This window comes from Limanda limanda, chromosome 11 (assembly GCF_963576545.1).
Source record: "Limanda limanda chromosome 11, fLimLim1.1, whole genome shotgun sequence".
Classification (NCBI taxonomy): domain Eukaryota; kingdom Metazoa; phylum Chordata; class Actinopteri; order Pleuronectiformes; family Pleuronectidae; genus Limanda; species Limanda limanda.
This window is the reverse complement of record NC_083646.1, coordinates 10,128,193-10,142,498: the sequence shown is the minus strand read 5'-3', so window position 1 is coordinate 10,142,498 and position 14,306 is coordinate 10,128,193. Positions and strand designations below refer to the sequence as shown.

Sequence of the window (14,306 nt, the reverse complement as noted above, 5' to 3'; positions counted from 1 at the left end):
CATGTCTTCTCACTCGAGAGAAAGGAGGGAGCAAAGCCGCGAGTGAGGGATGGAGGGAGAGAGCGGATGCTGACGGCATTTAAAAAACTCCCATGGGTATCTTGTGCCATTGCCTCCTATCTCCACTACTACTGGCCTCCACTATCTCTCAGCCTAGCGTGTGTGTCCGTCTGTCTCCAAGCCTCTCAGAGCGGATCAGTCACCCATTGCTGCTTCAGCTCCTGGCTGCGTCTCTGCTCACTCCACCCTCCCTTCCTCTCTCACTCTGTCTTTACATTTCCCCTCCTCTCCCATTCTTCGTCCCACTTTCTCCTTTTTGTTTTTTTTCCCTTTCTCCTCTTCTTCTGGTCCTTCTTCCTGCGTTCAACTTCCCACAGTTTCCTTGGTCTTGTCATCGCCCTCCTCCATCTGGTCTTGTTCTCTTGCAGCCGACCACCTCTTCCCTCCTTCCCACTCCTCTCTTACTCACAGGCAGAGGGGGAGGATAAGACGTGAGCTAAATTCGCAGGCAGTTAAGAGGTGAGCAAGGCAACCGGCGAGTGTTAGTAGAAGATGGAGAGTACGTAAAGCGAGAGAGTGAGTCAGTTTAGGTTTAACAGAATCGAAAGAGAGCGTAATCGTCGAAACGGAGCGAGAGAAAGATGTGGAATGACTCCAGATGGAAGCTAATGCGAATGCGTGTAGACAAACAGGGCTAAGAAGGGCCGACAGGCGTGAAATGGCCAGCACCTGCTCCATAGCAGGTCCCCCACTCCCCTCTACCCCACAGCTGCATGACACACACAAATCTACGCCCTAGTGTGTGTGTTTGCCAGTGTCCTCTGCCCTCAGTCTTGTCCCGGGCACCGGGAGGCAGAGAGAGGGAGATGGATGTCCTCTCCTCTCCTTGCCTCTCCTCCTCTCATCTTCGATCCTGCTGCTTAGTCACACACAAATGTATCCTAACCTGCTCCCCCCTTCTCTTCCCTTCGATTTATCTCCCTCTATCTCTTCTCGCTGCAGCTTGCTCTTTCCGTTGCATCTCTCGTCCTCTCAGTTATCATATGCTCTCTCCTCATCCTCCTTATCTCTCCCAGGTTGTCTTTCAGACTCCGCAAGTCTGCCGCTGATCTCCCTGCTCAGAGTAGAGACTCCTGCCCCAAGCATTCTCCCTCTCTCCCCTCTCCGACCCATGCTATCTCCCCCCTCTCTCTTTCTCTCTCTCTCTCTCTCTCTCTCGCTCTAAGCTCAACTCTTAAATACCAGTAGCTCTTTCTTAATCACTGCTTAGTAGTCTCCATCCCTCCGTCCATCCCTCCATTCCTGACGGTGGGGTTCTTGTGTGGCCAACCCAGATTCCCTCCATCTTCTGGCTTGTTTTCCTTCACATCGTTCCTCAGCTGAACCTCGGAAACATTAAATACCCCCAATTGAATCCCCCACATGGTCTGAAGGGCTGTTCAGCTCAACGGAAAATAGATTTTCTCTCAATTCGGTGCATTCTCTCCCATTTTAAGACTCATCCAAGGAGAGCAGTTACAGGGCAAGGGGCTCTGACCCTTTGCTCCACTGGGTTTTGGGCGTAAGTGTGTGCATGCGTTTCTGTGTGTGTGCCTGCATCTGTCTGTGTCAGTCAGTGTGTGTCTCCGGCCATGCGAAAACTGCCAGAGAACAGGTCTGATGGAGCCAAGTCTCCCTCCAGCCTACAACTGGGCCCCCTGCCCACCCCTCATTAACACACACACACACACACACACACACACACACAAACACACACACACACACACACACACAAGCGCACACATACACATAGCTTTGTTCAATAACTTAACATGCTGACACAGAATACTACTAAGCTACGCTCTAGGTGCAGCCTAACCCAGCGTCAGACTACTGATGACCGTGTGTGTGTGTGTGTGTGTGTGTGTGTGTGTGTGTGTGTGTGTGTGTGTGTGTGTGTGTGTGTGTGTGTGTGTGTGTGTGTGTGTGTGTGTGTGTGTGTGTGTGTGTGTGTGTGTGTGTGTGTGTGTGTGTGTGTGTGTGTGTGTGTGTGTGTGTGTGTGTGACATGCATGTGTTTTTTGGGAGGCTGCAGTACATGTTACTTCTGCCCCATCTCCCCCATTACTTGCGGTCATTTGGAGCTTACGGTTATGCAGGATGTGACTTCATAAGAAACATGCTTTTTCTTTTATGGCTTCCACAGTATGGTCTGGGTGTTTTTGGGTAGGGGAGGGGTGGGTGAGTGTGTGTGTGTGTGTGTTTGTTTGTGTGTAGTTATACATGTTTGTTTTTCTTTTCCCCCAGTTATCCACACAGCATGCATATTGAAGCTTTTTCTGCTGGCTCATCCACCAGCCTGTGTTTATGGGATGTCCTTTTTTCACCCACTCAAACAAATTCCACTGGTGCTTTGTTGAGGATGTGTCTGGGTTTGTAGTGGGCCCCCGTGCTGGGAGCCAGGGGTGTCTCCTTTACATCTCGCTCTTGAATCTTTAAGTGTTGTCTCCAGAAGGGTAGAATGAAACATGAAATATCATTCGCAAACGGATTCACCAGCAAAGACTCTGAGACCCTTAAGAACAGACTGGAACGACGCATTAAAAATAATTGGGTGGAATTAAGGGAGAATTTGCATTTAATTTTCAGTGTAATTCCCTTTGATGCGATGACAATGGCGGAGCATCATCCGTCTCTGAAGTTTGCAGAGCGATTGTTGGCACGTTGCATGAGCCAGAGCTCCGCGCTGCCCGAGGTGATAATGCATTTCTTGTGTTCCTGTTACAAGTGGACACTGAGGGTTGGCTCTGGCTCTCATGTGTGTGAACAGTGGTGATTAGCGCTGCTTGGGGGAGAGAGAGAGAGTGTCCTGGGAGGCCGGCTGTAGAAATTGAAAGAAAGAGGGAAATGTACCCACATGAAATTATACATCTTTTCCCCAGGCATATGTTGAAAGTGAAGCGAGGAGAAGGAGGAGGAGAGCAGGGAGAAGTAACATATGACAGAAATACAAATGGCAAGGAAAATGGATTTGGAGTAGACGGAGTGTGTGCAGCAGACAGCTGGTGAAGTGGCAGCAGAGATGGAGAAAGGGGTAGTGGAGGAGAAGAGAGGCAGAAATAAAGAGAAGAGCGGAGCACAGGTGTAGACAGCAGTAGACTGCCATTTTCTCTCTTGACAAGAATCTGTGTTACAAGAGTAATTCTGTCAGCTCTCTGTGCATTTAACAAGAGGGGCTGGCTTCTGCTGGATTTTAAATGGGAATGACAATAACACCGGGCTGTATCGCCACTTTCAAATTTAGGCAGGGATTTCCAACGCAGCGCCGACTGGTTAATCCTCTGCAGCAGCTCCTGGAGGTGCAGAGAGGGGAAAGGAAAGCTGGATGTTCAGCTTAGCTAAGGGTCCTTGATCACTTTCAACCATGGACTAAAATTAAAAACTTATTTGCTCACCACTGCAGCTTCTTTGGTCTCATTGTCTAGCTCGAGCCCGAAGTGAGGAGGAACACTGAGGTAAAAAACCAAACTTTAATGAATATGTTTTTCCAAAAATCTTCTTCAGTCAGGGATTGACTTTTATTTCTTGCTTCTGGGTCATCCATATATCCCGAAATTAATACGAAAAGAAGAATTAATACCATTACATAAAAAACTAAAATATATGAATACATACAGGCCCAAACTTTAATGAGTTGAACCCTGTTAAAGTGGGAATATTCATTCTTGCATCAAATTTCCCCTCTGCTAAATTATTCTGTGATAGAGACACATTATTACAGAAACAGTTGATGGAATAAAGTCTAAGCTGTTATAAAGTGCTCCCTCCCTTTTAGTTATTATACCTAATCTACCTTGACTTATTTCCTTGGTGTACATATTTATTCAAGGTGCGTCACATCACAGTGAAAGCGAGTCTGGGTGGAGTCGACCCTCGACTCCGGCAGTGTTGGAGCCGTGCTCCCTGGCCGCTGAGTTATAGATGATGACCACACGGGTGGAACGGTCACAGGGTCCGTCTGTGGGGAGTTCTCCGAGTCCCAGAAAGCACTTAGAGCCCTGAACTCCTGCCCCTGAGAAACCTTTGCAAAGTAGCAACGCTGCATTTTTCTAGTGGCTTCACTCAGGAGCTCTGTATTAGCTGGGCAGAGTGAAAGCTGCAATGGACCGACAGCCCCTAAGTGTTTTCTTTAGATTATTACTGTGCCTCTCGTCATTTTGATCAGATGTATAAGTTAGCTGACTTGACTTTTGGACTGTCGTTTTATGTTTTAATGCAACGTTCTCTATTGCTGCAAACTAAAAGTATTAATTTGAGATGTTTTTCTTTCGACTAATTCCAGATATATCAGCAAATCTGGAGAACTGTTCATCCTATTGGGTTCACACTGTGTATTTTTTTAAGGACACAAGGAAGTGCAGTGTCAAATTTGGTGCGATTTGGACTTCGATCGACGTATCAATATTACAACATGAATAAACTTTGAATAAACAGACAACCAGCAGAGCGCTGGGACTCAACCACGTCAATCACAATCGTACGTTCACGACAACGGCAACAACGGCTGATTCTCCAGGTCGGGGGTGCTCCGGTCGAACAGATCTTTGTGCAGCGGCGGCGGAGCAGCTTCAGGGTTCTGTGGACTGATTCCTGCAGCAGCTCTTTACTCGCTGTGGCGGTTTCAGAAAGAAACTGCAACCAGATTCACCACGGGCCAAAGAAACACTGCACTGCACTCGTTTTGACATATAGAAGAAAAATGCTTTAGTACAAAATCATAGCTGTTTTCTTTATAGTTAAAAAAAAAGGGAAAACTTTAATTTAAGTACTGAAACACTACCAAGCCTTAATCTGAACTGTGGGTTATCTTGTCTACAAAGGCATTCGTCTCTCTTGCTGGCCAAATGCCTGCGTTGAAATGCTGCTCTAATATCGCTCCAGAGGGATGTCGAGGGAACGGGAAGTGCGAGTTCAGAGAAAGCCCTATATGCCTGACAAGTCATATGGGATGTCTTCACAAGCCTGATTTAGACACTACTACTTCTCCCTGGAGTTTTTTTTTTAACCCACAGACACCACCAGAAACCCTGTGTGTCGAATGGCGGAGCCCTGATTGTATTCACACGCTCCTCAGCCAATTTGCACTGTAACAAAGCCTTTGTGTGATTTTAAAAACGAACTTAAATGGCTTCTTTTATATTGGGTGTTCACCGGAGTAAAAAAAATGGTCACACGTGTAGGACTGACGTGCACTCGAGCAGCGCCTGTGGTTGACAGGAGCGGAGAAAACTGTCCTCCTGCTCTTTGTTCATGGCTTCCAGGAGGAGTTGTCATTCCGCTGTGTCACTTTGTCACTCACTCAACCCGCAACCATCTCCTCCTCCTCCTCCTCCTCCTCCTCCTCCTCCTCCTCCTCCTCCTCCTCCTCCTCCTCCTCCTCCTCCTCCTCCTCCTCCTCCTCCTCCTCCTCCTCCTCCTCCTCCTCCTCCTCCTCCTCTTCCTCTTCCTCTTCCTCCTCCTCCTCACGTTCTTCATCCAATTTCCACCCTCCCTTCCTCAATCCATCATTACCGCCCTCCCCTGCATGGCCTCCACCTGTTCTGCCTTGCGCACGACATTTACTGCTCCTTCAGAAAATTGTGTGTGTGTGCGCGTCCCCCCCCCCCCCCCCCCCACCCCGGACCCTACAGTGTGATTTGTGGCTGATCCCTTTGACAGACCCTCGCTGTTCAAGGACAACACGAGGGGCAACGTGGCCGAGACGTTGTTGTGGGAATGGGGACAGGAGCAGCTCTGAGGGAAGAGGAGGAAATGTCAGTGTAGCAGGACGCTCAGCAAACACACACACACACACACACACACACACACACACACACACACACACACACACACACACACACACGTATACCCACACACTTGACTGTACTGACACCTCAACACTTCTACACACTTGACTGAGTACAGCTCAGATCCAGCACCACTGACATCACCCCACCCCTGCTTTCTCTCCTTGTTCCTCTTCCCCTTTGTCGTTTTTCCGTTTCCTGTCTCACCTTTTTATGCTCTGTCTCTTATTCTCCTTTGCCCTCTCTCTGTGTTTCACACTGTGCTCTTTTTTTTCCAACCCTCTCTCAACCATATTCCTTTTCTTCCCCTTTTCTCCCCCCCCCCCCCGCCTGTCCTCCCTCCTACAGAGCCCACAGTGAACCCATCCAACGTCGGCGTGGTGGCGGGAGCTGTGATTGGCTCCCTGCTGGCCCTCCTTTTGGTCGCCGCTCTCATTGCCGTGCTCGTCACCCGTAGCCGCAGGCAGCAGCAGGGCTACCGGGCCAACGGCGGCGGTGACATGAAGACGCGCATATTTGGCGGAGGCAAGAAGGCGAGCAAGAACGGCACGAGCGGAGGTGCGGGCACCGGCGGCGTGGGGGGCGGGAACAACAACGGGCCCATCTATGTTTACAACGAGAGCTCCTCCCACCAGGCCCTGGGAGAGAAGAACAACCACCACCAGCCTCTCACGACCCCCACCGCCCAAGACATCCTGTTGAGCCAAGAATTAGATGACGCGGAGAGGAGGAAGTTTGACGAGCTGGAGGACGAGGAGAGGTATGACAACTTCACTGGAGGGGCGCCCATCCTTCAGCTCCGCCCACCCAACGACCAGGACGATATTATCGGAGCTTACATGGATGACGACATGGAGTCCCAGCGGGATGGCTCCGTCATCTCACGGACTGCAGTTTACGTATAGAGGAGGAGGAGGAGGAGGAGGAGACGGAAAAAGGAGAAAAAAAGAGTGATGGAGGATCCCTCCCGAAGATTTCGTGGTTTCAGGATTCCTGTCTGATAGAAACGAGAAAATGATTCCACTTTTATTTTTTGAAAATTGATTTTAAATATATCTTGTTATTAATCACAGCGTAGCCCCAGAACGAACTGAATGAACAGGAGGGGAGGGGTGGGGGTGGATGTTGTAAAAAGGAGTGTTGCTGACGTCTGGTCCCTGAGAGCAGAAAATCAAACAGAAAAGAAACAACCTGTCTCCCACCACCTCTGCTCATCGCTCTCACTGGGACACTGACAAGGACCCTCGACAGACTCAAGGAGTGAAACTATAGTGTAGGAGGAAAATAATGGACTCATGATACAAGCTTTGCTATAGAGGAGGCATCGCACATGCATATTCACTCTTATGTTCACCAAAACCTTAGAAGGGGTTGTCAAGCACTTCAGTTTTGCTATTCCCAGTCCTCCTGTGGGAAACCTTTTGTTTTGGTAATGCGTTGTGCTCTGACAGCTGGTCGGTAGTTAGTAGCTAGTGATGGGTTTGTGGGAAGAACATCTAAAGGTTTTAGACAGTAACCATCAAGTGATTTTAGAGAAGAAAACAATGTGTTTCTCACGTCTGCTGGCGAGTTGTCCTTTCCACTCTCTCTCTCTCCGCCTTCCTCTCAAACTTAAAAAAAAGAAATAAAAACAACGGCAAACCATCCATCACAGAAGACACTTGAATCACACATTTTAAAAAATAATATTTGACCCTTATTTGCTGCAGAAATGCAGTGGCTGCTGATTTAAACAAAGTGAGTTTGCAGAGGTGGAACCGTGTTCTTAACAAGGTATTCAAATGCAAACTTTTGAGCTGTGCCTGGAGGTAAAAGATGGAAAACCAGAGATGAGGGAGTGAGACGTAGCCAATGTGACAGGGTCAAGGGATGGAGAGAGGGATGCAAGAGGACTAGAGAGGAGCGCGTCTCTTCTTTTTCTCGTCCTCCTCGTCCCCGTCTCTTCGGAGCGCTCCCGACAGGAGGGGCTTGATTGGTAATGAGCCGTGAAGTCGCTCGCTTAGCCGGGACCAACAGATTGCCACCACTTATCGTTTATGACGTGGTGATTGCACCCTCCTCCCACCTCTATCTCTCTCTCGTCCCTCCATCGCTCCCTCTCTTCACCCCTCTCTCCCGGTGTTTATGGGGAGTATCTGATTTATCCGGGGCAGTGTCGAGGTCAGGGCCACGGAGACCAGGGGAGTATTTTACTGCTCCTGATGTGTCAAACGGCCCACTTACTCTATCCCTGCCCAGCCTGCCCTGACATGCCAGGACTGACAAATCCACCTGGAGTGACCGTGTTCACTCCACCGCACAGACTCTTACCCCCTCCTCCTATAAGAGGAGTCGTTATAACCCAACCCCCCCCCCCCCCCCCCCCTTCAACGTGTGAGCGCGTCAGCTACGATAGATTTTCAATGAGGTCGTGTAATATTTCTTTCCATTAGCGGATGTTGTTAAGTGTAGCAAATTGATCGGGAAACATAAAAGGTTGCGTCCACACTGAAGCTCTGGGAGTCATATTGACTCACAGGCAACAAGCAGCGAACACGTCTTTTACGATGCAGCTCCGGGGCTGATTGTTCCCTGACTGTTAATTTATCCTTGTAACGAGCCACCTGAGGACGCCTCAAAGAAACATCGTGCTGCGGCCGCTGAGCGCCGCCGTCTTTGAGGCTCAGCGTGTACACGTGCGTGCGTCACTGTATCTGCCACTCGGTGACTGTGATGGACAATCTTAGAGAGAGGCTCCACTGCAGCTCCTCTAATCACGCTTTCCCTCGATCTCTAATCAACTCCCCGTTAACCCACTGGGAATTGGGGGGGGGGGGGGGGGGGGGGAGGAGTGGTCGAGATGACTGTACTGACCTCTGCGGAGGCCCAGCAGAGATCTGGGTTGCCGTGCGCTGCAGGTCATGGGGTCAAACGCAGGGTGACCCATTGCCAAGGGCAAGGATGACTGCACTCGCCCGCATTTCTTATCACGGCTGTTTCTACCCTTGAACTACAGACGTGAACAGAGTTGGACAGTCCTCGCTTGCCATGTGATGGCTGTTAACCTTTAGAGAGGTGGAGGGAGACTAGGAGGCAGACGACAAAAATAGAGACAGCGTTTAGTGTTTGAGCGCCGTCTGGCATATTGTAAGCCGGTGTGTTCAACAGGATTATTGTCTAATGGCCTTAGTTTCTACATAAACGCAGCTCCTGTCAAACTGGGGTACAGTACATTTACTGAACACAGGTGATCTGTCGCAACCACTCAAAATAAAAATGCATTACTTATTTTTGCACTTGTGTGTGTCACCACTACAAAGAGTGTATAATGAGGGTAATACTTTGGGGGGATAAGAAAAAAAAATCGTGACAAGGGACAAAACTGCTGTATTGTACATGTTGGTGTCAGGTATCTGTGTACTATATATGTAAGCATTTTTATTTTTCTTGTGAAAATGTGGATATTTATGAAAATTGTAAATATCAGATCAGTGGAGCCGGTGTTGCCAGTGCTGTGGAAGTGGTGATGAAGAACCCGTAAGGCCACATGTCTCAGAGGGCATTCAGAATGTAACTTTTAATGAGTACCTCAGCAGTCTGGTTGTTTTTAACACACTGAACTGACTGAGCTTAGTTTACCTGAAGCCTAAACTAATATATGCTTGTATATTTTGTATGTGCAAGATAGCATTGCCTACATTTCCACACAAGCACAGTTATTTTTTTATTTTTTTTGCACAATTGGCTTCTCCCTCTCCTTGACAGATGCCCTGCACAATACAGAAATACACACAGTATCGGGTAGACTGTAACCACTCTAGAGATGTTGTTTGCTTTGTCTGTGTGTGTGTGTGTGTGTGTGTGTAGCTGTCAGTGTGTGTTTTCCTGATGCTCTGGGGCTTTGGGACATCTCTATCCCTGCCTTGGGGCTGTAACCTGAATAGCCACCCTTTTGTCACCACGGAAACCTGGCAAACTGGGGTATTATTGTGCATTTGGAAGACTCACACACACGCACACCCACACACTGTACATATACATACACACTGTACACACACATCCGCAGAATGCAGAGAAACATTCGCCCACACACCGAAAAGCCCTCAGTCACTCTCATTATGCTCACTCCCACAGCCAAACTGTGCAGAAGACACCTCATACCTGACAACTCTGCCATCTCCTGACACAAGCCCACACATATACGCACGCATAGCTACACACACACAGTCACACACAGTCACACACAAACTTTTGTCCCCTTCTCGCCCAGTGGCTCCGTCAGGACATATACTGTGTCCTGTTAGAGTGGAAAGAATTGCAGCTCGATGCGTTCCCCGCTCCGCTGCTCACCATTCCGGCAAATAGTCCAACCCCGTTCTCAAAACATTGACCAAGTAGAACAAAGGCTGCCACATACATTCAGGGATGCACACCTCTCTCCTCCTGTCAGAGAAACAGACTTTTTAGGAAACAGTTTGTCCGTCCCACGTTTGTTCTACACCTGAGATATAAGCCACTGCGCTGACCTCCTCCTCCTCCTCCAGGATTCATTTTAGATTTCCTCAACTTCTTACTCGGCTCCAAAGTCTGTTTTCAATTTCTCTCACTGCCACCTGCGGCACCGCGACCACCTCCACACAAACACACACACACACTCTTGCCACTAACCTCTGCACCCAAGTAGAAGTTATCAGACAAAATGCTTTTAGAGAAATTCCCAATACTGGTCTTGGTTCTAGCACAAGGTTAATGTGAAACTGTCCAATCTCTTTTTTTTAACCAGAGAGCCACATTCTGTTGCTTTTTTCCTCGGCTCCACACATCTGATGACTAATCAAAGCCTTAACGTTTCCCGTCTCACTTATCAAAGAAAACAAAAAGATACAACCTTCCTGTGTACATAGTATAAATATATAAATATGTAGCAGAGGAAAATTACTAATTTATGGTGTCACGTTTGTGTATTTCTCAGTGACGGCAAGCATGAAGAATTTATTTTCTCCTATTACAGTTTCTCCTCTTTTCTGTTATTTTGCAGTGCTTTATAATTTATGTTTTCTGAGTGCTTTATTCATGACTGCTGCGCTGTGATTGCTGCCAAAACTGGCAAATGTGCTTCTTCTATACAAATGAAATGTACACACGTCGAAAAAAAGTCTTACCCCAAAATGTGCTTTTTATTATTGACTGCTCTGTGTAAAAGGTGTTTTTTCTCTTTTGTATCTTTTTTTTATTTTAAATTTATTATTTGTTCTTTTTAAAAAGACCGAATTACAGTTGTTGTCACTATTTTGTGTCAAGTCTTTCTATATTTTTTCGTATTTGGTTGCTATTAAAGACTTCTTGAGTTTTGAAATGTCCAAGCGTTGCAGTGTGTGGTGTCTGTGTCCCCTCGTCTTCCCTCTGCCTCTTTAACACTTAAGGGTATCTTGGATGATTGAGGAGCCGGATTGAACTGAAGCGCCAGTCATCGATTCTCACTGATTAGATTTATAGATTCATTGATCGGGTTATGAAGTGGCCTCTGTTTCTTGTCACCCATCATTCTCACTCCGCACACAGAAACCTGCTGCTTTTTTTTCTTCTCACTCTCATTTCCTGGTCGGGCTGTTTGTCTTGTTTCACTTTTGATAAATCTGTGCGATAACGGGCTTATGGGAAACTGAGCTCAGAAATATGAGAAGCCATTTTGTCGGTTACAGTTGTGCTGTAGCTCCACCTCCTCCCAGTATCTCTGATTTGAATATGTATCCTGGTTGGCTGCGGTAAACTTGCTGCCTTGGTAACAGGTGTATGAGGGAGCATGCTGGAGAGGTTTAAAGGGCAGGTGTTTCAGATTTTTTCACCTTAGCATGACTATAATGAAGAGCACATGCACTCATATTTCGAGATGTATAATCATTATTCTCACCGGGGCCCCGAACACCTCTCAGGGAAAAACATGCTGCACAGACGCAGGGAGGAGAGCACCGAGTCGAGGAATGTTGCACTGTAGCTTCAGTGGTTTTCCTGCAGGGAGGCAGTTTGTGTTTTCAGTTGGGGAATGTGCAGGCCCAGCTGAAACTGGCTGAATGGAACGCCTCTCAAAGGCTGCATTGTTTGAACTGTGACAAAACCGAACTGGTTTGGTCAAATTTTAACAAAAGGCCACGGTGAGGGTTGTCCATGTGTGTACAGGTTTATCTATGAATGTGGTGGCCCGTGAGTGCATGTACAAGGTCATGCGTGTGTGTGTGTGTGTGTGCACCTGCCGTGTTTGGTCAACATACAATAACGCCCTCTGTGTCCCCGACAAAAAACAAAAATCAAGTTGTGTTGTTAACGTCCTCATAACATTGACTGTCGGTTTATGGCGGTTATTGCAGTGTGGGTGTGTGTGTGTGTGCGCGCATGTGTGTGTGCGCGTGTGTGTGTGTCATCCTTGCTCTTTGTCACAGTTCATTTTTGTAGCGAGCTTCTTCTGTCAATGCACAGCCATTTACTCTGAGTCCAGCCCACCATCTGGCCTCTCTAATTGCTTTGGATTGGAGGCTGGCGAGATAGAGAGCACTTACACACAGACACACACGGACTCCTTTGGTTTTTCTAGCTGAATGTAAAAGACACGGGCGCAGCAGAAAATGCTTTTAAGCTGCGGACGGGGGTGAAAGCTTGTGCATCACTTGCATTTCTGTCTGCATTTGTCAGACAGGAGAAAAGGTACGCACCTCATAAGCGGTGACCCCGTGACGAGAAACCTGGTCTAAATGAACGGCGAGCAAATAACCTGGATATGAAGCCAAAGTGACAGCAGCTACGGCGAGCAGCACCACTGTGTTGAACATTAGCTTACAGTGATGAGACATGGTGCAGTGCCCCTGGGCAAGACGGCTAGCTGGTAGTGGCCCTGTTTATTCTAAGCTCTGTGTGTGTGCTTGGCGTATTTGACAGAGAGTGAGCACATGAGCGTGTTCTCTGTTTATGCAGTGTGCTGAAGAAGTATGTTCATGTGTTTAGACACCCGCTGAGTCCTGCTCTGGGTTCGTACAGATCTGCTCGCTATAGAATGTTTGCAAGTGTGAAAGTGACCATGGATTCAGGGAGTGTTCTCAGATTAGTGTGTGTGCTTGTGTGTGTGTACTGTCTACATATATGTATTTTGTATAGCTATATATTGAACTTCAGCTCCGGCAGCAATGCTCTGGCACAGTGTTGACTTAAACGTGTGTGTGTGGGTATGTGTGTGTGTGTTGGGGGTTAGAGACACCCACTCTCGTCTCTATGCTGATAACTGCTAACGCACCGCTCCTCATTTAACCTCTCACCTTCCAGCTCCAGGCCTGACTAATAAATCCCAGAGTGAGTGATGAATGGCCAGGCCTGTTGCATGGATGTCTGAGTGATGGATGCAGTGACCTGGGCGTTGACGAGGATTAAAGCAAGTGTCTGCCTCTGACCCCAATTATGAAAGAAGCTTCCTGCATATTCTTCTATTGGCTCTTTCTTTGCCTGTGGTGAATCCTCATATCTCCGGCTACAGTTACTGGAACTTGTGAATGTGTTAACAGACTTTGTGACCCTCGGCACGGAGACGAGGCAATTAAGGAGTTTTTATGGCAAAACAATGGAATGCACTGGCCAAGTCAGTCAGTCTGACCTCAATCCCTGCACATGTTCATTTGCTGAAGAATAGACTGACGGAGAAAAGCTCCTGAGGAGGGTGAGACGATGAAGATGGCTGCAGTATATAAATCTGACGGAGCATCGCAAGGACAGAAAACAAGTGTCTGCTGATGTCTGCTGGGTTAGATGAGTTTTTCAGAGTTTAACGCCAGATGCCTTTTCTCTTCATACTGTACAATAAGACCAATGTCTACAGCTAGCACCTCTTTATAGCTGCTCTTGGGCAAAGTGGTACTTTGAGCTGAATGCTCATGTCAGCATGCAATTATGCTCTCAGTAACAAAACTGATGTTGAGCACGAAAGTGAACATCCAGAGGCCAGAGGAATCATGTTTTCAGGTTGTCTGCATAACGTCCCTTTCTTGTGAACACGTTAAGGAAATGTCTTCAAATGTGGTAGAAACGTTCACTTGGACACAAACATGAACTGGTCATAATTTGGAGGTCAAAGGTCAAGGTTACTGTGACCTCAAAAAAATCTTGTTTTCCTCGAGAGAGAACTTTTTTTTATTTGGTACCACTGGTTAGATTTCAGTGCTCAAAGACAAAGGTCACATGGCCTGAAACTGCTCTGGTTAGCGGAGGATTTCCAGTTTCCAATTTGCACTAGCTGAGGCTGCTCGACATATTTTTATAAAAATATAGTTTTAGTATTTAAAAGTTTTGGACAATGTTGGCTAGATTTTAAATGGTGGGGGGTCACCAACATGATTAAACCTTTTATGTAAATTCAACAGTTCCACTCAAAACAAAATTTGCACCTCATAGTGAGTGTCTGAAACTGTAGGAATCATCTTCCAGGGACCATGAAAGAAGAAAAATGTAATTTCAATCCATTTTG

At 47.4% G+C, this 14,306-nt stretch overlaps 1 protein-coding gene across 3 annotated transcripts in view; it reads left to right on the top strand.

Moving 5' to 3' along the window:
* Window positions 1–14,306, top strand: part of LOC133013702 (nectin-2-like) — an 81,431-nt gene that overhangs the window by 37,316 nt on the left and 29,809 nt on the right. The window contains exon 7 of one of the 3 annotated variants that reach the window (XM_061080733.1): window positions 6,173–8,172. The exons of the other annotated variants lie outside the window; for them this stretch is intronic. Within the exon in view, the coding sequence (XP_060936716.1) occupies window positions 6,173–6,729 (557 nt within the window). The 3' untranslated portion in view covers window positions 6,730–8,172. Of the gene's footprint in view, window positions 1–6,172; window positions 8,173–14,306 lie in introns of those variants that run through there. 3 annotated transcript variants of the gene reach the window in all.